The following is a 25,462-nucleotide window of genomic DNA, read 5'->3' as shown; positions in this document are numbered from 1 at the left end:
CAACGCAGCCAAATCATCGACGGTTAGTCCGATGCCATCCGTCGATTGCTACTATTATCACTATGATTGCTAATTATTAATTTCCCTTCCACCACCACCACCACCACCTTCACCATCAATGGTGTAGAAGCAAACGTTCAATTCCATACAGGCCCGCGAAATTACCACAATCACACTCGAGTAAGTACCAACGTGTACCTACTGTAAGTCATTGCCGTCGTTAATGTTGTTGTTGTTGTTGGTTTTAGTTTTGCTGTTGTTCGAGAATCGATGAGTTCATGAATAATCGACGAAGGCACTGAATGGCTGAGCTGAGGTCCCATTCGACTCCTTCGATCGGTCAGTTGGCAGTAGTTCTTTGTCCTTCAGTGCGAGTGGGATCGGATCGGTTTGTTACTAGCCTACTTCGGTATTTACCGTCAGCCAAACAAACGCAACGCGCGCAAACAAACACAGACAAGGCGCGCGGTGTCGGTTTTTTTTTCTTTATCGCAAGGAATCAATCACTTTCTTGCCATTGTTTGATAGCGTGAAACTCCAGCTGTTCGTCGAGAGCCGTCGGTTTCGTTCTGGTGTGGGAAGTGACTCGTCTTCATTAGTCCACTGGACGGCAGTCAGAGTGGACGTTCTTGGAAGCGGATTTCCCCCCCTCCGGCAGTTATTAGATACGGTTAGTCGCCGGTCGTGGTGTTATTTTTTTTTGTTGTTTCCATTCATTCATTCGTTTCAAACAGTGATCTTCTTTGAAGATGAAATAGTGCGTGGCCGGTATTGGACGTGTGAGACTTTAAGTTTTCCGCCAACCAGACTGTGATTCGTATTCGGAAAGTACAGGCCGCCGTGTGGAAACGTAATACAACGAGTGACACAACCGCGAAAAACCGACGACGACGAGATGGATATATTGCAACAAGATGTGCGGGCAATAGCCCTGACGACGATCAGCTCGGACCAACACGGACCGGTTTATAATGCAACGACCGTGCCCTTGCATCGGAAGGACTCGCGAAATCTGGAATCTGCAATAGTGTTGAATAATACCGGCAATGGTCATAACAACAACCATGGCCTGTACCAGTCCCACAACGATATCGAGTTTCACGGAATTCGTCCGTTCCAGAACTTGCCCGCCTGCGAACCGGTGGACATTCAGTTCAAGGATGTGTCGTACTGCGTGAGCATGGGATTCCGAAAAGGTTAGTATATCGGATGCGAGCCTGCCGATTTTGATTTGAACTCTTGAACTAAGTTTCTACGTGCGTGTTTTTTTTTTCGTTTGATGGTGATGTCGTTAAATTTAATCTGCATACGAAAAAAAACAACGGCCAGTCGGAAATCTCGTGTTCGCGTGCAAAAATATCAACAAAGGTTGTTCGGACAATCCTATTGCAATGCTGATTTATGACGAATTAGTCTCACAGCTGATCAAGAAGTGATCGTAACGATTCAGAGCAATAAAAAATTGTTGACCCGGAGAATTATACTGCTACCGGGTAAATGTGGGTTCGCGAAATTTTTGAACAATCTGGAAGAAGAGCTACAAGTGAAAAAAATGATGAACATAATTCGAACATGAATGTAAGAAGAATGTGGATTGATAAAATGAAATCTAACTTGGAAACAAGAGAATAATTTCTCTACTTATTTAACGTATCGTTTAATAGAAACACACATTTTTTGCCAAAATTCGTTTTTACTATTCAACATTATTGCCATCAGAGGCGATACAGCGATTCTAGCGATCTTCCAACTTTTCGATACCATTTTTGTAGTACGATTTGTCCTTTGCCTCAAAATAGGCCTCAGTTTCAGCGATTACCTCTTCATTGCTTCTAAATTTTTTACCAGCGAGCATTCTCTTGAGGTCTGAGAACAGGAAAAAGTCACTGGGGGCCAAATCTGGAGAATACGGTGGATGAGGGAGCAATTCGAAGCCCACATTTTAACATTTTCATTATAGATGACAATTGCGAACGAGGCTTGATGGCCGGGCTCGGCCGGGTTCAGAGTAAAAGCTATAAAGCTCGCAAGCCGTCCGTGTCGTATGTTCGAGTCCCGACTCGAGAAGACTCATAGTGCCAGTTAGCTAGAAGCAGTGCTCCGATCGAGAATATCAAAATCGGTAGCGTTAGATTAGTTTTGACCAGTGCACAGTGGTTCAAAAGCGTAATTTCACGCTCCTTATTGATAACTCATTAAAACGTGGTTTTCGAGGTACAGTATCTTCAGAAAAGTTTCTCATAATGACAGACGCCATCTTTTGGCAAATTTTATTTATGTAATTAATGCCCCTAAAAAAGAGATAAAAAATTTATTTTAGCTCAGGGCCAACATAGAAGCTAAGTTACTTCAACAAAGTTATGCAGAAAGTTATTTCGAACAAGCTAGAACGATGCTAAGAGTCAGCTATCATAAAATAAATACATATAATTAAAAATGAGTTCTGATAATACTTTTCTCTACCAGAAAATGCCATAACTTAATTCGATTTGATGATGGCTTTTTTTAAAAGTCGTGACAAAACAGTTACTAAACTATTCAATTTATAGACTTCAATGTGCACAAAAAAAATCATATTTTGTGACAAGTATCATAGTAATGAATATATACTGAAATCTTATCTGAAATACAATGAACCTAATCATTGCAAATGTCAAGGACAAGGATATTTGAAAAGAACATATCTCGTCTGCAGACGATCGCAGTAACTCAACCACGGTATGAAAGCTCTTTTGAAGTAGTTTAATATGTAAGGTGCAGATGACCTTCCTGCGCCTTTTGATAATAGACATTTAGAATTTTATTTAAAAATATGAAAAATTGCTCTATTTCATTAAACTGAAATGATAGCAGCATAATATGTTCGAGAAAGTTGTGTAGTTCTTGAAGATGAACAACTTTGTATAACATGAAAAACTCATATAAATTGAAAATATGTATGTTTTCTTATAAAAACTGGTTTTTGGACACCCTTTTCAGAAAATACATTATATCATGAATTACACTCAAGTTACGGGAATAGCAAACTTTTTTGAAATAACTTTCTGCATAACTTTGTTGAAGTAACTTTGCCTCTATGTTGGCCCTGAGCTAAAATAACTTTTTTTCTCACTTTTAGGGAGATTAATCACATACATAAAATTTTCCAAAAAATGACGTCTATTATTCTGAGAAACTTTTCTGAATTCGAACCACTGTGCAGTGGTGGCATACGTAATGCTCGAATATTTTTTTACGATCAACAGTACATGTTGCGCAAAATATAAAAAAATACAGTACATCGACTTTGAAAATAGTTATCTGATGATGATTACCTCAATAATTTTCATGTGGAACACATCTTTATTTTCTATATAGGGGTGCAAATCAGAAACTCAAGGAAAAATACACGTAGAAATGTGGTCAGGTTTTAAACACTTACAGCTCAGTATATTTTGTATCAATTATTAATATTATTTCATTATTTGATAGGAAATATTTCTAAAACTCGATTTAAATGTATCAAGACACGTATTTTCAATTACAAATGATGGAAATTTTGATTAGTAGCGAGCAGTGTCCTATTTTGTCTACTAAAAATCTCCGGCATATCGGATTTCCCTGCCATATACGACGGTTTTGAAGGAGTAAGCGACATATTAAAGGAAAATTGTTCACCGGTGCATTGGAATGGCAAATATGCTCCAGCGATGAAATAAATTCCATGAATGGTTTCAACTTCGCTTCCCAAGCTTTCAATAACTTTAGTATTGAAAGAAGGTTAAATTCGATGTTTAATTTGGGGTTGGATAAAAATGGCAACTCCACCACCCATTCCAGTAAACCTGTCAAAACGATGAACCACATAATGTGGATTACTTTTCAATTTGACATTTGGTTTAAGAAAAGTTTCTGTCACAATGGTAATATGAATTTTGTGAACTTTGAGATAATTATAAAATTCATCTTCACTCGATTTCAAAGATCGAGCATTCCAATTTAAAATATTCAAATAATTATTTAACATCACTGTTAAATTTTAAATTCATTATAATATTATTTGCAAATTGCCATCCGATTTGAAATGCTTCAAAAAGTGATGAAGTCGAATTCATTCGGATGATCATTTGAAAAAGTTGATCTTGTAGGTAGATCATTTTATTTTCCATTATATCGCCTAAATCGACTTCGTTTAAAGAAGCGAATGGCATTGAAGGAATATTGGTAGGAAGACTGCGATTAGAAGAAGATGATTTGGCCGATCTACCTATTAATAAATTGTTTTCGTTAGAAGATGAACTGCAAGGCGTTCGTGTGTTTTGATTATTTACATTAGAAGAATTAAGTGATAGTTTTCTACCTGTTACCAAAGCGTAACTGTCATTAGAAGAAGATGATGACGAGGTCGATCTACCTGTTAATAAATTGTTTTCGTTAGAAGACGAATTGGAAGGCGTACTTGTTTTTTGTTTTAAATTCGAGGAAATAAGTGCCTTAGAAGAATTAGGCGTGGCATTTGTAACGGTTTTTTGATTTTCAGGTATGTTCTGTAAATTTAAGGTCGTTGATTTGACTTGTTGTCTAAGCGAAGGAGCGTTTAAAATATTTTCCCTGACATGACATTTCAAATAATTGGATTTATGATTTCCATCGCAATTTGAACATGAAAATATGATTTCAGTGGTTACATTCATTGGACAAACGTCTTTCGAATGCGATTTACCACAATTCATACACCGTATATCCATATGACGTATATTGGAAACGACGACATTGCGTTAAGTTTGCAATACGATTATGCAGTTTATAATGTTCCCAAGGAATTTTAATGTGGGAATTGAAACGTACTTTTTCTAAAGTTTTCAAATTGTTTACATCACTTCGATTGAAGTGTATTAGGTAAAGTTAATGGGAAATTCCAGAGCGTGGTTTAGAAGTACCATTCGCTCTTTTTTCATAAGTATTACTTGGGGAGGGGCAAACCCAAGTAATTCTTTTAGTTCATTTTTTATTTCATCAGTACTTTGATCATTTGATAAGCCTTCCAAGACAGTCTTGAAGGGTCTGTCTGATTTTATATCATATGAATAAAATTTATGAAGTTTCTCGGACAAATATCGGATAAGACGTTCGTAATCTTCCAATCCATCAACCAAGACTCGACATTCTCCTTTTCGTCCGATTTGAAATGAGACTTTTACTTCCGGGAGGAAAGTAGAAAGCTCAATACGGAATGCTTTTCTGCTATGTCGCTACAATCGGATTCAGTAAGAATCTCGCAAATATTGTTAGACGGCATAGAATCAACGGAAGGGAAATCCGTCCGTTGTCTTTTATTTTTACATTCAGATTCTATAAGAAATCGTGAATCGTTATTAGAAAAATGTTGAATAACGAATTGTGATTTATTCCGTATTGAATTATTTTTAGCCTTGGGCTTGTTGCCTTTCCGGTTGGACGCAGGCATTTTTGAAATGAATGAAATTTTAAATTAAATTCACTAGGCTAAATTAGTCTTCGATTAGACTCCTAGTTTCTAAAAGTCTTGATAAAGACTGATTTTGTGGTAGTCTTAATAAAGACTGATTATTTCAGAGAATCGTTCTTTGAATAGCTAGCCTCGAAAAAGGCTGATTAATTTCTTAGTCTTGAAAAAGACTGATTGTATTAGAATATCACTCTTTGTATAGCCTTGAGAAAGGCTGACTAATTGTTAGTCTTTAAAAAGACTGTTGTTAGTGATTCAGGTAGCCTTGAAAAAGACTGAAGCCTTGAATCAATGAAACTCTAGGTAGCCAGAAAAAATTCCAGGAGCCAAGAGCTATACGCGTGCGGTGCGAACGACTGTTCAACACCGACTAAGTTATTTGAGATTCTCGTTAGCAATGGTCTGTAAAAAAAAAAAACAAATCATATATGTCGACCGATCAACATGGATTTTCTCCTGTATATCAACAGTTTTCAAATTTAGTTCAGTTTACGTCGTACTGCATCAGAAACATTGAGGATGGAGCACAGGTTGATACAGCTAACACAGACCGTAAAGCAGCGTTCGATCGTGTTGACCATACTCTGCTACCTGCGAAAATGTTGTATACAATATAGTTAAATATCGAGCAGCTTCTGTCAAATTTTCGGCAATCACCAACTCATCAGCTGTTGTTCAGAGATTACCACTCCCAGGAGGCAAGGATTTGTAATCGAGTTTCACGTAGGTTTCGTCGTCCATGATTATGCAGTTCAAATTTCCAGCAAGAATCGTATTGTACAGCTTACGAACCCTCGGCCTGATCGATTCTTCTTGTTTCGGACTACGTTTTGGTTGTTTCTGCTTCTTATAGGTTCGTAGATTGAAACGTTCTCTAGCACGAAGAACATTTGACTTCGAAGTGCCCACCTTTTTAGGCCACATCCCGAAATGGAGCCTCCTTCTTTTGCTCGAACGCCTTCAGTATACGTTTATCCAACTGAGGGTTAGCAGGACCTGTTTTTTGACCCGTTTTCGGTTTATCCTCAAAGGTGTTATTCTCACCGAATTTTCTGATTGCATTTCGCACGGCTTTTTCACTTACTCCTTCCATTTCTGCTATCTTTCTCAGTGACAGTGACAGTGACAGTCCGCGTTCTGTGCTCCATTTGTACATAATTTTTCGACGTTGTTCTGCTGAAAGTCCACGCATTTCGAAACAAACTAATGAAAACGAATAAACAACTACACAAGTGGTTAGAGAAGAGTGTAAACAGTAGGACGCAGCCATAAAAATTGACAGATTCTGAACCATTGCGAAATGGCAGTGGTTTTTGGTTGCGTCCATACTTTCTGGGACTGTCTTTATGCTCTCAAATCTTTATCTTGGCGCTACCCGACAGAATTACCACCTTATACTGATCTTTTTCGATTACTGGGTATGGACACATTTTCAAGAGGATAAAATATATCCCGAGCTGCATTTATAGGGAAACAATCGATGGGCCAAATTGACGCTCCTAATATTCTAGAACTTTAGGATCGCGGAACCTTTAAAAAATTGACTATGAACGTACTGACTATGGACAAAACGAACCCATTAGGGGAATGTGTAAAAGTTTTAACAGTGCCTATGAATGTTTTGATGTTTCCATTTCATGTGATGTTTTTAAAGATAGACTAAGATGATTCATGTAATGAATAAGTGTAAACCCACAATGTAATATGAAAATGTATGTGAAAATGTATTATTGTCAACCACCAGAAAAGACAAAGGGGTTTTTATGCCCAATTTAACGATTAAATTATCCTCAATTGAGCTTTTTCCCTTCCAATGCTTCATGGAGACTATAACAGGTCAGATGAAGGAATAGGAATAAAATAAATTTAAAAAATTAAAAATTAAGAATAAAATAAAATACAAGTTTTAATTGAAGGAAAACTGTTTTTATTGGAAAACGCGAAAGCAATTATCTTCATTCGATTGGTTCCAACACTTATTGTTTTCTGCTGGTAGAACCTTGAGTCGTAATTAGCTAGCTATATAGGGTGCGGAACTGAAATCTGGACATATTTACTAGTTTTCCTCACTGGGTTCCCAGAACCTTTGAACTGAATTATTACAGTCGGCGAGCGCCCAGCGCGAAGACTTTTCGTTTGTACTGCGCATTTGTACGTAACTTCCTGGCCATCTTGAGACTATGACAAAGTACTTGATCTCCATGGCTTACAAGAACGTCAATAGGCGAATGACCATCAACGGTTAAAGCCGCTAATAAAAAAAAAAAACAAAAAGAAAATGGTGTTCTTTCTTTGTGGCGGAAAATTCAAATTGAAACTTGTCCAGATTTACGCGCTGCACCCTGTAGGTTTGTTGCTAAAAAAAATGATCACAGGAATACTACGAACTGCTGTTTCAATGTGACATTATCGAAGTAAGCTGCGACGATGAATTAATGAGGGACGCGAACGAATTGAGTACACAATCACCGATTGTCGGAGGTGCGTGAGTTAGACAGAAATCCCAATTGATGAATCACTCTGTCACTTTATGGCACAGAATCCAATCAGTAATGATAAACTGATTCCGGTTCACTTCAAGGTTTCTTTCACAGAGTCACTAACATTTCTGGTTTCGATGTTTTGATCTCTCAAATCCTGATTGAATACAAATCGGTATATTTTGGTTTGATAGATAATGGATTTTCCGCTCTTGTCAGTTGTTTGGACATGCGATTCGATCTAAGTGACACGGACTTTGATTAGATGCGGAACGCAATTCACACCATTTTCTAAGGTGCGCAGGAAGATCGTGTTGGTACATGTAATTTATATGTGTATCGACAACCAGATTCCAACAGCAGATTGTTGTACAGTGAATCGAACACATTCGATTCATTTCCTTTACAAGTAATTTCGCAGGAATGTATCATAACAGGGGTACTTGTCACTTCCCGTTCGTACTGCAGAACATTTCCATTGGATTGGAAAATTTTGCGACAATTAAAAAACACAGACAAGTCAACTTCCTACCAGTGCAAACATATTCATACGGAGGTTTCTGATTGGATTGACACAACGACATATGGAATCATTCCTGCATTGTTAGATCATCGCAATGGCGAGTGGTTCGGGCAAATAAGCTAATATTTGAATATGCTGAGTTATCAAAAGTTTACTGACCTGCAGCAAGTTTCCAGCGAACGGTTGCCCACTGGGAGCAGATCGGCACGTTTTGTTTAGGTTTTCTATCGCGATTGAGCTCGTCAATCACCACTTGAATGTGCTCTTAGTCAGCTGTACTCATCTTTAGTTCAGTAGCTATAACCGATAGTTGTTGACTAACGATTTTGCTGATTTCACTTGACTGAAGGCGTTAACCTCTCTCTCTTCCCGGGTAAGTGATTGAGTTCGTTTGGGCTAAGCTGACGATCGATTATTCAAATAGTGCAAATAGTGCGATGTTTGCTGTGATAATCTTCTAGCGAACGAACCACTAACTTTGTTTGTTTGATACACATTCACCAACCGGTGATTGCCCTAGCACACAGTCGGAAACAAAGGAAACTGTTGGTTTCGATCATAGCAGGCTGACAGGATCCTGACTTTGAAGCGTGAATGGAACTGCCAGTTATCATATTCATGATTCTCTATCACGATATTTAAGTTATGCTTCAGCAAGCTCTCAGATAAAAACAAACGTCAATGTCAACTGATTCCAAGCAGCATCGCATGAATGAGCAATGTTCATTGTTTGGGATCGATCGTGACCGAGACGGTCCTGAAGGGTACAATCAACACATCGTTGCTTAGCCTACTTTTGCAATCGCAGATTTAAGATCGAATGAACTTTTAATCGACCGACTGGTTCCGAACGTTTCCTCCTCTTGGCGGGGTTTGTCACGATTCTCTTCGAAAGAAGGGTGACTGATTTTCGAGCCAGCCGTTTCTTCCTTCTACGGGGGGTGTGAATTATAACAGTTTCCAGATGCCGAGAGTAGCTGCTCACAAAGGAAGTTATATGCTGCGACTTGTTGACCGTGATGACGCGCTGCTTGGCGGAGACGATGAATATTTACGATACACTCAAGTCTCTTTTAAAGTGCGATTGCTTTTGTCAGTATGCCCTATAACTTTTGTATCATTGAAGTTAAGTCAAAAGAGATACTTCGTAAATATTCACGTTCAACGCTGTGTTGTTTTTCTCCAGCACAAAACAAGACTTTACATTATCGGACATGTCTCGATTAGTTCCACTGACTAGCAGTACTATTTACGATAGTTGTTGAACTGGACAATTCATTAGAATAAGTAATCGAGTAAATCTCAAATCTCTCTCCTTAGATTAATGACTTCTTCGATTAGTCGGTCTCATATAGAACTGTAGACACTTAAAAACAGGTACTACCTGGGATTTGCTTGATATAAATTATTCAGTATAAATGTATTGCACTTTCTAAAGTAGCATGCACAATTACTCCGACGGTGTTCGCAAGTATTAATTATTATCGCTGAAATTCCTTTTACCACAAATGGAACTAGTCTAGAAAGTCAATGTCTATTTTATGCTAGCATTGGATCACTCCTTACTAAATTAGCTGTGCCTGAATGAAGTTGTGGGACATTTGTTTAATTGTCTACCTTATTTATTAATAGTTTCTTTGTTGTTATTGTATGTAGGGCAAGGGCTCCCTATTTCATCTCAGCTCCAATTTCCATCTCATTCCTTCACCTCATAACTTTGAACATTAATCATATTTTTAAACGAACCTGAACAAAACTGTGGAACGTTTTAAAACATTTATTCTAGGTTTTGCCACACTTTCCAATTGAAAAAAAAAGTTAAAAAACCTTCAACGATCGCTTTTTTCATTTAAAATAAACTCACTTTTTGATTTAGGAACCACTTTCGTCTGAAGTTTCACAATTCATCATGTTTCTGAATATTTTCTAATCGATTCGTCTCAAAACATGATCACTATTTCACATAATTACACGGTAAAATTTCATAAATTTCACATAAATTGCGGTAAAATTTCATTTTCAATCGAATAATATAAGATGAAAATGAAATTTATGGCCGCTGACCGTCAGCATATCCTTACTAATTCATTTGACTTTTGCTGCCATTTTCAAGTGAAGCTCCCGGAATTCATCGTCAGTTGAATAATCGTACCTAGTCATTTGAAGTTTTGCTTGCTCAGTTTCGAGTGCCAAGTAGTGCAGCTCCTCCATTGTCTTCGCTCTTGGTAGTAAGCAGGTTCGAACGAATAGAATTATAAATGGAGTAAAGTATTAAAAATGAAAACTGAAGGAGGAAACAATTAATTTATGTGTATTCTGTGATTGATATTTCAGCTATCTGGTTTGTCTTTCATCTATTATATTGAACCAATTCGAATGTTTACATGAATCTCATTTGAAGGCCGCTCTCACACTATTGAAAGAGATATTTTGTTACTTTAAGAGATCAACTGACGGTAGTTAAACTGAGCCGCGATTGAAGAGAAACGAGTGATGAACTGAATGCTGCCCGTTCGGGCCGTCAGCAAACATTGTGTGTGTCAGAGAGTGAAGTTTACTGCATTAGAGAGATCGTCAATGTATTCCACATTCAGTTTCAATTGAATTTAATGAAGTTTTACTGCACTGATTACACTACTATTAAATGTTGGATGACTTTATAGTTAGTAATGTTTCACTTCCCACTTGTTTATTCAACGATTAAAGACTTCTGAAATTACCTGATAAGCAATAAAAGCAATGAAAAATATGAGATGAAAACTTGCACTTAATTCACTTGATTGCGCTTTGTTTTCATCTCATTTCGTATCGCAAGGTTGCCAAGTTTTCTCATAATGTTAAATAAAAAAGTTTATTTTTTCTTCGTTAAATTATCATCAACAAGTATTTTTTGGTATCCGTGACATTAGTTTAATTATATCATTGATATTTATATATTAATAAAACTGTTTCGGATTCTAATATTACCAAATAGAGCGTGTTAAATACTAATCAAATATCCATTTTGGCAAATCTAGTAGCACTGGTTTCTTTTCGCTATACGTCACCATACCACTGTTAAATGTGTGTGTTTCATCGGCTGTGCACAGAGATGCCAGATATTTACATAGAAAATATGTATCTTCTCCATCTGTTTTCACTAATAAAATGAATCAAATCCAAATTTTAATCAAATTCAAATTGGTTTTAAGTTTTAATATAAATGTTTATCAGTGTTCATCATCAAACATTTGCACAAAGGATTTACATTTTAGCACGTGATTTGTCCGTTGATTAATAAACTTTTAAAGAAGTACTGCAATCAAATTCTAATAGATATTCAAAGAGAAAAGTCTAACGTTTTACTTCTCACTTTTTATGAACCTTTACAAATCTGTATTAAATATAGAAAATCGGTAATCTGATTTAACGAACGCGAACGCAAAAATATATACAATACAGATAAATCTGTATGAATGGCATCACTGGTTCTGCATTTTGTTGTTAGAAAGGCTAATGCCTAAATAGTAACAACTCTTTTTTTTTGTTTTTTTTAAGTTCTCCAAATTAACTGCAGAGTAAAATTTTAAGTTTGGAACGAAAGGTAATAAAAACGATCCAAAAAATTTAAACGCTGACATGATTCCAAACTGTTTTTTAAAATATCGTGTGTTGTGTCATAGTTGGCATTAGACCCTTTTTAAGGAAAATTCTGACATTTTGAACCTGAGAGTGTAATAGTGCAATATTTTGGTTTTAATTGCTGTCGCCATTGCTAATTTATGGGATGAATAAAGGACCAACGATAGGATAAATATAAAACCTTTGAGATGAAATTATGAGCACACTAGTGAACATATCAGAAGTGTTTTTAGCTAATTTTTTAATTATTATTTTAATTTCCAAGGAATGTGAATCAATTCCCAGTGTGGAGCAAGGCGAATTAAGCAGAAATATAAAAAAATCGTAGTGATTTTAGTGGCTGAATCAGGTGTTTAAGGTAACGTCCTTACAAATGAGATGAAATAGGGAGCTCTTAGCCTATATGAAACTTAACTTCCTTAACTTATCAAGACAATCTTAGGAACGACCATACCAGTAGCACTGACTATAACATAAAGCGGTATCCATGGTTACATGTTGTTTGTATCCATGGAAGTACAACCTCAGGTTCAATCAAAGTAAGCGAAACAGAAGCTGACTCGGCCTCTTTCAAATTTGGTTCTTCGAACAGGACAGAATTGTAAGTACTTGGCTCTGATAACCAAAGGACAATCTACACATTCAATGTGAATCACTAAAGATAGATTTTCACGCACGTTCAAAAAAAATCCTCTCAAAATGTCATAACATTCAGCGAGAAAAAAATAAGTGTGCACAAATTGAAACAAAAAAAAACGCTCTAATTTCTTCCTTTGCAAAAGTAATAAATCACCATGTTATCAGGGCAACCACTTCAATCATCGCGGATTGCAAATGTGACCGTTAAAATGAATTCGACGGAAAATTTATGTGATACCGCCCCCTCGTCTCACACCGGTTTGTGCACTTTGCTACAGAAACAAACAAAGAAGGAAGTTACAATTCAAAGTCGCTTGAAATGACCCGTGTCAGGTTGCGCAGTAAGATTAAATTACATTCTCATTCCAGCTCAATTCGGAAACCGGTTTGGACACTTCATTGTCGAGTACCGTAGAACTCCGGTGCCGTTCTCGGTTTAGGATGAATCACTGACGAAAACATAGTTTGCATTACAAAAATTAGCCTTGTTGAACAAGGAATAAAAATTAGATGCCATTTTGAAAATTTCACCTTAAAAAAGTAAATTAAATTTGCATGAAAACCGAAATCTTGAATGTCAGTTGATCGAATTTTTTTGGTGTCGTCAAGTTTGTCGCTGGAAAATTGTACAATCAAAAATTGGTAAAACACAGGAAGAATCAACTATTCTATTCTTTCTATATTTTTCTCAGTAGACTGGTGAATGTTTGTGGAGTGCTCTCTTGCGGAATAATGCAGAGGTAGAAATAAGCCCATTTTGGGCACGAAAATGTGAATCAAGATTTCCGATTGTGCATCAAAAAATCGAACACCGTGAATTAAAAACATGGGTAACAAAACTAAAATTGCAATTATTTTTGAATTGTGGGAACTGTGTATTCAGATTCAACTTCCGATTCTGCAAAAAATAAAATAATAATAAAACTGGCATATAAATTATCACAAAAAGGTTATAAATCTTCAAAAAATCATCTTACACATACATTTCTATGTCCAATATATAAACAGATTCAGGAATATATTCAAAAAATATTTCGAGTTTGTTTTCTATAGTAATTTGATAGAACGTTTTGCTAAGAATCTATACGAATAGTTTAGGCATTATTTTTTCAAATTTTTGCATCTACCCTTATGTAAAAGATTCTGTTGTTAAATTCTTGAACGTTACAGGCAGCGAAACTGCTAACTTAGAATATATCTTTGAATCAGTGCTAGAAAAATCATGATCAAATATCATCAAATCATAATCACTAGCGAAGATGATCGCTTGTGATCTCTCCCAATAAATATTAGTTGATCATTGATTTTTAAATCACATCCATCAAAATCAATACAGATCTTCCGTTACACAAAATCGGTAGTGATTTTGAACTATTACTATTATCACCGATTCTTGCAAGATCAAATCACTGGACGATTCGATCAGCTTGGAGCATTGTGGAAGAAAATCACATATGAGCAAGAAAATCACATATGAGCAGAAATTTTTACTAAGGATAACGCGTATTCATGAGACTTTTAAAATCGTGGAGATTTGCAAATTTTGTATCTTTGGGAAGTTTAGTGATGGGTGATAAGGAATATTAAAGGAGCATGTACATCAATGATTTTCATCAATTTATATGCATGAGGGTGCTCAAATTGAGGAAAATTGTCAATTTGTAACTTTCAGGAATGCTCCTTCAATTGCCTTTATCACCAGAGTTGGTAAAAATACCGGTTTCGTTACGGCACGGTTTACGAAGTTTCAACATTCTCGTTTGATACAAACCGTGTTCGATTTCGCAATCTGTTGTTTAATTCGCAAGAAAATGAACACTAAATGAAGGGAAATGAATGCTAGATGAAGGGTTTATGAAAATAATCAGTATGGATTGTAATCACATTGATAATGTAACTTACAGTTTTCTTTGAACAATAGCAACACACAAAGCATAATTAGTGAAAAAAATACCACACCGATTAGTGATTATAACGACAAAAGACTTTGTTTTATTTCCAGCTGGTTGATGTTGAAGAAATTCTGCACTCCTGTTACTTCTGTGTATGATATTCAAGCTAAATAGGGTGTAATATTAATCCGCAGCGTAGGACGCTTTGTGATTGGACATGTTTTTCTTCATCATAATTATTATTCATCGCATCATGTATGTTAATATTATTAGCTGTTTTTATTGATGATATTACTCCACCACGACGGTATTACTGAATAAATTTCAAATATATCACGAAACATAAAATTCAGATGCGACCGACGAAATAAACTCACCTAACGAGCCTAAAATAATTGATATCGGAAATCCATATCCGAGAAAATTGAGCGGTAATCAATTTTAATGTTTGCGTCCCTTTTACCATTATATCACCGGAACCGTGACAGCCATTTGAACTTCAAACCTGGTTAATTAACCCAGAGTAGCATTAAAACGAGCCTAACTTTGTTGAAATGTTGATTCTGAATCAGACAGTGATACTGATAACGATGAAGACAATTTGAAATTCTTAGTAAAGCCAACATTTATCTTATCAAAAATCATTCGTTTCAAAATTAATTATAATATCTACAATAAATATTCGATATGAAAAGATAATACTGACTATTTTTATTTACTGTGAATGAAAAAAATGGCTTATTTTCAACCCCTGGAATAATGCCATAGAGGCGAGTCTGAGAATTAAACCACACAGCGGCCATTCAAAAACTGAACCCGAACATTGGTCCTGAACAGCTGGGTTGCTTTCTAAGTTGTGTTTCATATTCGAAGTAGTTTGAATGGCTAAACGTTTTTCCCGGATTGGACAAAGTTACGGGTTCTAGTCTTATCTCTGTGATGTTATTTGGACAAATTCTCATTTCCGTATTTTTCTAATTTGTGGAGTACGAATAAAAAGTTGCAACTTCCAGTTCGGATACGGTTTTACATAGAAACTCCGATATACAGTTTCAAATTAGTGAGCATGCTTGTCTTGAATTTAACTGAACAACATTTTTAAGCTCGGCTTTAACCTCTTTTCTTATATATCACTATCCGCTAAATTATGATATTACTGTAACTATGGTCTAGAAATTAGACTTTCAAATTTGAAACGATGCCAAACATTGTCTTTATTTCGTTCAACTGTATCGGTACGATATTTTAACGCGAAATGCTTCGTGCATGCGTAGTGTATGTAGTTATCCGAGCTTGTAATGCATTCTATTTGTACTCTTTAAGCTGGAAATCTACTGGTAATGCACAGAGTTTCCTTATAGACGAATTTCATGTCAACTCAAACCAATGTTGGCAGCGCTCTCACAAATTTTAATGGAATTTTCTGGACACGTAGACTAACAAAACACCACTTGGCATGGTTTGTACAACCTAGCTTGATCTAGAATGTTTTTTTTGAAAAGGGTTAAACGTTATTTACCAATTTGTTTCAAATGGTTTCAGTCGAAACCTGCCCTGAAAAAAAAATCCAATCTATAAATTTAATGTCGGGTAACAAAAAAAAATGTTCGAAAAACTTGTTTTCCTTGAAACAGCCCATCTTGCAATGGATAATAAATTTTTATATCATGCTCATAAATGCTATTTTGTTGTAAAATGACATTGAAATTTTATAATCGATTGTTTTCGGTGTATGATTTGATTTGGATTTTTTCCAGTATTTTTATTGGGAAATTTGAATGGTTTTAGAAAAATTACTTGTACAACACTCTTTTGAAGGATTGATCATTTTTTGTCTATAACCATTTAAAAAAAAACATTTTTAATCCACGCCTTTCTCTTTCATCGATACAGTCTCATTAAAATATTTTTTGACTTTTCAATAAGATAGTTTCTGACACTGATTGCGGCTTATTTTTAACACCAATTTTTTCAGATTGATTCGGGTAGTTCACAAAAGCATGCTTCAGCTTTTATATCACCTACTCGGCACTATTCCTCAGACCAATCGCATCAGCAATAATATATTTGAGCGTGATTACAGGTCGCTATCTGAAATAATTGAGCGAATCGAAAAAAAATAATTTGTCGACTACGTCTTTTGTATGAATATATCTTCGAAATTTGGAGTGTCAGCCCTATGATCTTCGAACTTGACCTACTGCCAAACTTTGAACGAGTCCAAAAACATTGATATTGGAAAATCGAACGGTAATGAGTTGTGACGTTTGCGTCATTTATGCCGTTATATCATCGGAACCGTAAGTGACAGTCATCTAAACTTTAAACCTGTTTAAGGAGCTGATAGTAGAGTATAGATTTGTTGAAATCGGTTCATCTACGAGGTCTGTTCAAAAAGTTCCCGGAATTTTTTAATTGCGCGCGTCTGGAGAGTCCGGTGGTCAAATTTTTTTTTATTGTGTTGGTACATATGTCCCTAATGTATGGTGAAATTTTCAGCTGTATTCATTGTTTACATTCTGTCTTGTAGCGGCTGGTATAGCCGTGTTTTTTTGCGCTCGGCGATTTTTGTCTTGGTGACGTTGGGTGCTTCCACGTGGACGATTGTGCTTTTGTTTCGACATCATAACCGTACACCCATGTTTCATCACCAGTTATGACCCTTTCAAGTAAATTTGGATCGTCGTTGACGTCGTTTAACAGCTCCTGAGCGATGGTAATGCGTTTGTTTTTTTTAATCAAAATTCAGCAGTTTTGGAACGAATTTTGCTGCCACTCGTTTCATGCCCAAAACATTTGAAAAAATATGATGGCATGAGCCAACTGATATGCCAACTTCATCAGCAACTTCTCTAATAGTGATTCGGCGATCATCCATAATCATTTTTTCCACTTTTCGCGTTCGTCGTCTTCAACATCTTCGCGGCCATCTTGGAAACCCTTATACCACTCGTAAACACTTGTTTTTTTCATAGCAAACTCACCGTAGGCTCTCTGTAACATTTCGCACACTTGGTTACACTTTATTTCATTTTTCACGCAAAATTTAATAAAAATTCTTTGACTTTTCAATTCTTCCATTGTTTAAACTAACAAAAATCGTCGAGCTCAAAAAAACACGTCTACACCAGCCGCTACAAGACAGAATGTAAACAATGAATACAGCTGAAAATTTCACCATACATTAGGGGCATATGTACCAACACAATAAAAAAAAATTTTGACCACCGGACTCTCCAGACGTGCGCAATTAAAAAATTCCGGGAACTTTTTGAACAGACCTCGTATATCGGAAAAAATTAAGCGGAGAGAAAAAGCGCGTTTTGTTGGTTACGTAACTTATACCATTATATCTCCGGAACCTGAAGTCACAACCCTTTGAAGTTTAAACTTGTCCAGTAGTTTTCAAACGAGCCTAAATTAGTTGAAATCGGTTCAGCCATCTCTGAGAAAATTGAGTGGTAAAAAACAACGCGTCTTGTCGGTTATGTCACTTATACCATTATATCTCTGGAACCGGAAATGTCAGCCGTCTGATCTTCGAACTTGTTTAATGGCCCAATAGTAATATTAAAACGACGGAGTTTGATGAAAGCAGTTCAGCCATCTTCGAGAAAATAGAGTGCTAAAAAATTCCCTGAAAGGTGCTCACACATGCACACACCCAGATACAGTTTCTGATCTCGTCGAGCTGAGTCGAATGATATGTAACACTATGGATCTGCGAGACTCTGCACGAAAATCGGTTTTTTAGCATTTCTACTACCTATGTTAAGACAAAGGCAGAAATGGTAAAAAAGATTGGTTCTTTTCAAAAGACAGTCTTAATTTATTTTTGAAAAACCAAATAAGCCACATTCGTAAATTTCGTCTACAATTTTGTAACGTTTCTATATAGAGTTCGAAGAATTATTAAGTCGAATAGTAAAGGTTCAGATACTGATGAGAATTGAAGCAGAAAGATTTTAGAAAAGTCTCGGGCATGTTTTCCTTCTTTCTATTAAAATTTTTGTGCTTTAGTAAAATGCTATATTACATCCAGTATTACCAGGTGTGCCAGGTAATAATACGGATTTTTTTGAAGATGTCTTTGCAAGCAGGAATGAGTTCACCGTCGAAACTATTGCGTCATTTATGTATTAATCGATTACAAGTAGGTGCCACATACTGGGAATTGGGAATTTCAGTGTGGAACAGTGTTGGAAAAAATAAAAATTTCGAAAATCGCAACTGCAATTTTTGGGAGCGAGTCATATCGCCGAAAGCCATTTCGCCGAATGTCGTTTCGCCGAATACCATTTCGCCGAAAGTCGTTTCGCCGAATAGGTCATTTCGCCGAAAGTCGTTTCGCCGAAAGGGTCATTTCGCCGAAAGGGTCATCTCGCCGAAAGGGTCATTTCGCCGAAAGGGTCATCTCGCCGAAAGGGTCATTTTGCCGAAAGGGTAATTTCGCCGTAAGGGGCATATCTCCTGTATGTTATGTCTCCTGTATAACTGATGTGGCGCAGCCACATAACCGAAGCCAAGATGGCTCGGCGGCACAAAGCCGCCGAGCCGACGCCAGCTGAGTCGGCCGCCGACCCGCCGTCGGAAGCGGCGGCCTCTTGCATACGAACCTGTAACCGCCTCGTTTGCCCGGTCTACTCAATGCTAGGTTTCTTTGCTTTAGTTAGCGGACAGCACATGAACTAAAACGATGTGGCGTAGCCGCATTAGTATTTTTTTTTCATTTTCACTTAATAAACGGAAAATACCACCTACAATTACCTGGTAGATACACCTATGCAATTGCTTTGATGCTTACTAACTAATAGTCAACAAGTTTTCTTGGGAACTACTTTCTGAGGTTCATGAATCAATCTTTATTCTAACTACGATTTCAGGATTCGGCGAAATGACCCTTTCGGCGAAATGGCTTTCGGCGAAATGGCATTCGGCGAAGTGACCCATTCGGCGAAATGTCATTCGGCGAAATGTCATTCGGCGAAATAACCCTTTCGGCGAAATGACTTTCGGCGAAACGGCTTTCGGCGAAATGGCTTTCGGCGAAATGACCCTGATCCCAATTTTTCACTAGATTTTTAGGCAAAAAATCATCGATCATAAAACTCACTGCAGAAAAGTTGAGTACTGATTTTTTGACAACGTGATTCTCACTGAAACTGATTTCGCATGGCTAAAGTTCGATGATATTCGAAAAAAAAAAGTTCGCCCATTGAATATATCTGATATGTTTCTACCCTTCTCAACCCTTTGCAGAATACATGATGAATAAATTCGCCGATGAACAAAAACTGAAGCTTTCTAAAAATGTTCAGCGTGCGTGGTTGATAAGTGGATTCAACCTAAATAGTACAGTGTAATCCGTGAGTTGAAATTAAATCATGCATCGAAAATATTGGAGTCATTATTTCTCAGTTGCTAAACTATTTAGTGGAGATTTTTTATTGATGAAAATATAATAATTAAATACGTAGCGTAGTGGTAATTTAGCATCGAAGTATCATCAAAGACTCTTCCCCTTTTCGATGATCTTTTTAGCGATATTGCTTTGGGTGAAAATTCTCCATCAAGTTTTGCTGACACAAAAAAATCACTTGTTAACTTCGAGATTTCATGAATGAAAATATCGGAAGTGATTTTTTCAGTGACTGAGATTTTTTTTATAAAATCTCTTGAACTGATTTTTTCACGGGTAATAATGAAAAGAACTTTTTCTAATCATGATTTTCCCAACACTGGTGTGAAATACAAAGAACGGGCAAATCCACCCGCCGTACTACTCTGACTTGACCCCTCTCGACTATCATTTGTTTTCTTCGATGTCTCACGCATATGCTGAACAGCTTCTCTCTAGCTATGAAGATGTGTAAAATGGCTTCACGAGCAGATTGTTTCGAAAGATGACCAGTTCTTTCAACGAGGTTTTCGTGAGTTGAAGAAAAAATTGAAAAAAAAATCATAGTTTTTGAAGGGCAACAACATAGAATAAGGTATCTCAAGCCGATTGCTAACAATCAATCTGTACTCTCATTCTAAAAATCCTGCATTATTACCTGGCACACCTAGTAAAGAAACTTGAGTGTAGAAATGAAGTCAAGTGTTTACTTTTCACATGTTTGAATGCTTAAATTTAGGGGGACGAATATAGCGTGATGGGTAAGTTTATGCATTTCACGCAGCCCGGTTTGGGTTCGGTTCACTACCCCGCACACAGGATCCGAAAGTTTTTCTGATATGAAAAGGCGAATGACCTTAAGGTTAAAACTCTTATAATCGAAGCAAAAAAGGCCTGAATTTGTTTCTCAACCCTTCGATGAACCCAAAAAAAAATTTTTTTTACTAAACCTATACTTACAAAACTAAATGTAAGGTTATATTAGAATAAGGGTGTTACATGCATAAGTCGTATTCAGGCATGAGATATTTTTTTCAAAATTCAGTCTGTGGAAGAAAAGGTAAAAGTTTATCAATAATATCTCGAAACGCATAACTCAGCCTTACTGGAATAAATTTAAATATTAAATGTCTTAGAAATCGAGGTAATCGAAATTTGTGTTTTTTATTTCTGTTTTCCAATTTTCAACTACTTCCTTATCTACGTTTACTAATATGCCGACTTAGCTAGAGCATATATAAAAATTAACCAGAATGATCAAAAAATCCAAAAATCAACTCCTCTTTCGAAGCTCGAATCATCCAGTGCTAGGACTCGAACTTGTGAGTTCAATATAACTGCTCTGCCACTAAATCTCCTGAAGAAACCTGGGGAAACTACAACAGAAAATTCACAAAAAAAAACAAAGGGTAAGGTTAGCTAGCTCCAAATTTTTGTAGCTCGGGAATGTGTTAGCTCAATCCAATTCCGATGATATATTTCGTAAATAGAGCTAATCAGGATCCGAAATCATCGTTACACTGATCCAGACAGATACTGTTGCTCATAAAATGTATTGTGTGGTACCTTCAGATGACGAATGTTCTAGGAATGAGATACAATATTTGTTAAAGTGTTCATTCTATGAACAAAACATGGAATTTGGTCTCACGATTCTTGTGATCGTTGGTCGATTCTTGTGATCGCAATTCCATTTAGCGTTGGAACACTACTGAACAATACGCTAATGATCTTCGTAATTTCGACATACATACCCCATCATACAAACCAATTCGTACTATTTGATTCTGCTACTAACGCAGAAGGCGATAAAGCCCAGTCGATGGCATTCTATAGATCAAATCTGTATAAAATGTTCAAAACGACCAATGTAACAATGAGAGATTCTCTTTGTTTATTTTCTCTTTCGATTATTACGGTATTCTTAGCAATCCTTCTCTTCAATTATCTACCGATAATAATAACCAAAGCTGCCCACTCAGCAGGCCGTGCAATTTTGTTGGTTTTTGAGCGCTTGTTGAACGACATATTGCACGAAATATTCGTTCAATTTGCTGGAACGGTTTGTTGTTGTTTTTTGTCTTGCAAAAATAGTGTGAAAATTAAGTGTTACCTTTACATAGAAAGAAAATTTGTTGTTATTCTACGTGAAGTAGAAGTATTGTGCAGGTATGTATTGTTTGTTTAAACAAATAAGTGGAGAAAAGCTTCAGAAATTCTGCAGCAAAAATAGTCCAACGGGGCTCCAACTCCTCATGTTCAAAATGGCTCAACAATGGACCTCTGTCTGCCGGGTTTGTTGAACGAAAAAAATGGCATTCGGTTCAACGGTCTGTTTCAAAATCGGCAAACGAAGGTCCCGTGTTGGCCTCCCGTTGAACGATTGATTGGACTTTCATTGGACCACCGTTGAACGTTTTTTTCTAAGTGGGTGTCATCTTTTAATCTGAACTGAAGAAATTACCGAGAAATGCAGGAATATTTCGCAGTTATCGAAAGAGAAAGTAAACAAAGAGAATCTCTCAGTTTTACATTCGTCGTTTTGAACATTTTATACAGAAATATCATCATATACGCATGAGACGGCATGAGTTAGGAACTTGTAAGCACTTTCCCCTTTCGATGACTTATTACGAATATGAAAAATTGAATAGTGATGTTCAACTTAGCACATTTTGACGTAGTACTACGTCTCTCTTCACTATGCCCGGGTGCATTTTCAAAATGTCACAACACGAAAGTGTAACGAAATAACTGTTCGAGTATTTTCTCTAATTCTTCCACAAAACGAATGGAAAAAAATGTACGATTGTTGTTAATACCACGTCCAAACACGAAATATTAAAATAACCGAATCTATAAATAGACCCTTTTGCTCGTTTGCTAGCTTCAGTCTATGATAATCCATGAACGGAGTCACATCGAGTGCGCATTATTCAACTGGTGCTTCAGTCAGTGGCGAATATGAGGCTCTGTTCCTCAAGCCTGAATGCAGAAAAAAAAACTAGATCTTCTGTGAGCATATCTTCTGTTGGACGTTCTCAGTGTGAGTTTCGCTTCAAACAAGAGCGATTGCGTCTTCTTGGTCTTGCTGGTCGTTTGCATTGGAGAAAAAGAAAACGAAGTGGACAACAATGTTCCCCGTCATTATACAAAATCAGGCGTTCTAATGGATCTAAATGTTATCTAAAGAATTACTTACTTCTTTGTAAATCGGAGGTAAAAATCATCAGTTTAGTGCAAATTTAGAATATTGTGATTAGCTTTATGCTATTTGCACAGCGTGAAATTTGCACCGAACGAGCGAAAATAAAGCTTGTATTTGGCTGCTTCGCGTTCGGCAAAAATGCTCAAAAAGTGTTTAATATCGTAGAAAATTGCACAATTTTGCCCTTCCGAAGGTCAAAAATGAGCTCCGTACAGTATTTTAATAGTTTCTAACACTCGAATATTGTGATGTATGAAATATGGAAATATATGAGCGAATGGACGACTTGTGTTACGATTATATTTATGTAATGATTTCTTCTAGGTCAAGGCTCAAGCTTACAAAATAACTTTGACTGGCACACTTCTTCCTGGAAATCGAAGGTCCGTAATAAAATACTCCTTTCCAGGACTCCAAAGCCACTAACTCCAAAAGTAACGCAAAGAACTTATTTAGAAAACTGTCTTAAGCTGCCGCACTAATACCTAGAATACAAACGCAATTTTTCGAAACCGAATGGTCCTTTTCAGGACTACAAAATCTTGAACGGTCAATCTCGCGGCTATGTCTCTGACATTACCTACTCCAAGTTTTTTTTTGAACAAACTTCAACATTCGTATGAATAAATTTGGATCAGATTCATTATGATTTGAATGATTAGTATAAAACTATATTTTATTGAGTTTCTCTTGAAAAAGTGAATCTTTATGCCGGAACTATACTACTCTTGATATAAGTATTAAAACTTTGATGAATGAATAGATTTCTTAACACGGATTACACAAAAATTGTATCTATTATATCCATTCCATTACTCAATCAACTGCATAATTTTATCATTTACCAGGTATGTATGCATTCGACGGATTAGTCTGTGATCGGTACCACGGGCTTCGTTTCGGCCATAAGTAGTAAATAATTTCATTGTTCATCTTTCCATACTTGACATCTGAGTGCTCTATCTCCTCTGTGTGACGTGTAATTTCTTCCCTCGCACTGACAACATCAACGAGAGAGATCTTCTCTATTACACTTTTACTTACACAACTGTTCTATAAAGTGTGCACGCATCATGAGAGCGCGTGTTTATTTTCTTTCACCTCTAGCACCGGATTACACCGCAGTGCTAGAGCAGAGCTCTCAAATTCTCTGAGGTGGACGCATATATTTTTGTCGTGAATTCGACTTACTTTACTATGGGGTGCCTTTTAAAAATTTACCCTCTGAGAGAGTGATAAGTTTTTGATCGTGAATATCTACTGTTGTATCTAACGAATCAACATAATTTTTGCTATATGCCATCGGAAATATGATCACAATTTCATGATACAATTTTTAGTTGTGTGACATAATCTCAAATAATTCAAAATTAAACTTTTCTGAAATGTTTGGTATAAACGAGTATCAAAGAGGATAATTCATACGGCGCGTTTACCTTTCTCGTATTTTTAAAGCTCATAGCTCAGTGATCTGTGAAAAGATTTATATAATCTAACTACCAATAGAATCGAAATTTTTCAACTTAAACGTGTATAGCAACAGCATTGAAGTATTTCAATAGTACACTATTGAAAAACCTGTCTCATTTGACCCATGTCAACACCAGCCAATCAGAATGCGTTCTGAGGAAGAGAACAAAATATTTGCTGCTGTACAATAAATCGTTCGAGAAAAATGTTCCGAACAGTGTTTAATATCGTAGTGAGTTCCACAATTTGGTCTTTCTGAAAGGCAGGAATGAATCTCGTACAGCATCCTGATAGTTTCTTTCAATGAAATGTAAATCCGAAATGAAATAATCGGAATTAAAATTCTATATGCTCCAATTTTTATAGCCGTTAGGACCGCCCATTAGTGAAAAAGCTAACCTCTAAACAAAAATCAGTTTGGATGTTATCGCCACTGCAAGCAGATGTATTTTGTGTCGTTTGCAAAGCTATTTACGTCACAGATTACATCACAGCTGCCAGTCATTTGCATTGGTGAATTGCACAAAATCAGCCGTTCTAATGGCTCTAAAAGTTTTCTAAAGAGCTATTAGGATTCGATGTTCGCAAATCGAAGGTGAATCTAGAATGCAAATCTAGAACTGTTTGATTTGATCTGTGCACTTTTCGCTGTGTGAAATTCACAGTAATCGAGATCAAGTGAAGCCTTCTTTGTTTTTGCGAACAATGTTCCAGAATTTAACGTCGTAGAGAATTACGCAATTTGACCCTTCTGAATGCTAGAA

At 36.5% G+C, this 25,462-nt stretch overlaps 1 protein-coding gene across 1 annotated transcript in view; it reads left to right on the top strand.

Annotated features, from left to right (window-relative positions):
* Window positions 1–355: 355 nt before the first annotated feature.
* Window positions 356–25,462, top strand: part of LOC131431650 (ATP-binding cassette sub-family G member 4-like) — a 64,832-nt gene continuing 39,725 nt past the window's right edge. The window contains exon 1 of the mRNA XM_058597488.1: window positions 356–1,196. Within this exon, the coding sequence (XP_058453471.1) occupies window positions 896–1,196 (301 nt within the window). The 5' untranslated portion in view covers window positions 356–895. The remainder of the gene's footprint in view (window positions 1,197–25,462) is intronic.

The sequence above is a fragment of the Malaya genurostris genome, chromosome 2, assembly GCF_030247185.1.
Source record: "Malaya genurostris strain Urasoe2022 chromosome 2, Malgen_1.1, whole genome shotgun sequence".
NCBI classification, from domain to species: Eukaryota; Metazoa; Arthropoda; class Insecta; order Diptera; family Culicidae; genus Malaya; species Malaya genurostris.
This window is presented reverse-complemented; position numbering and strand designations above follow the sequence as displayed.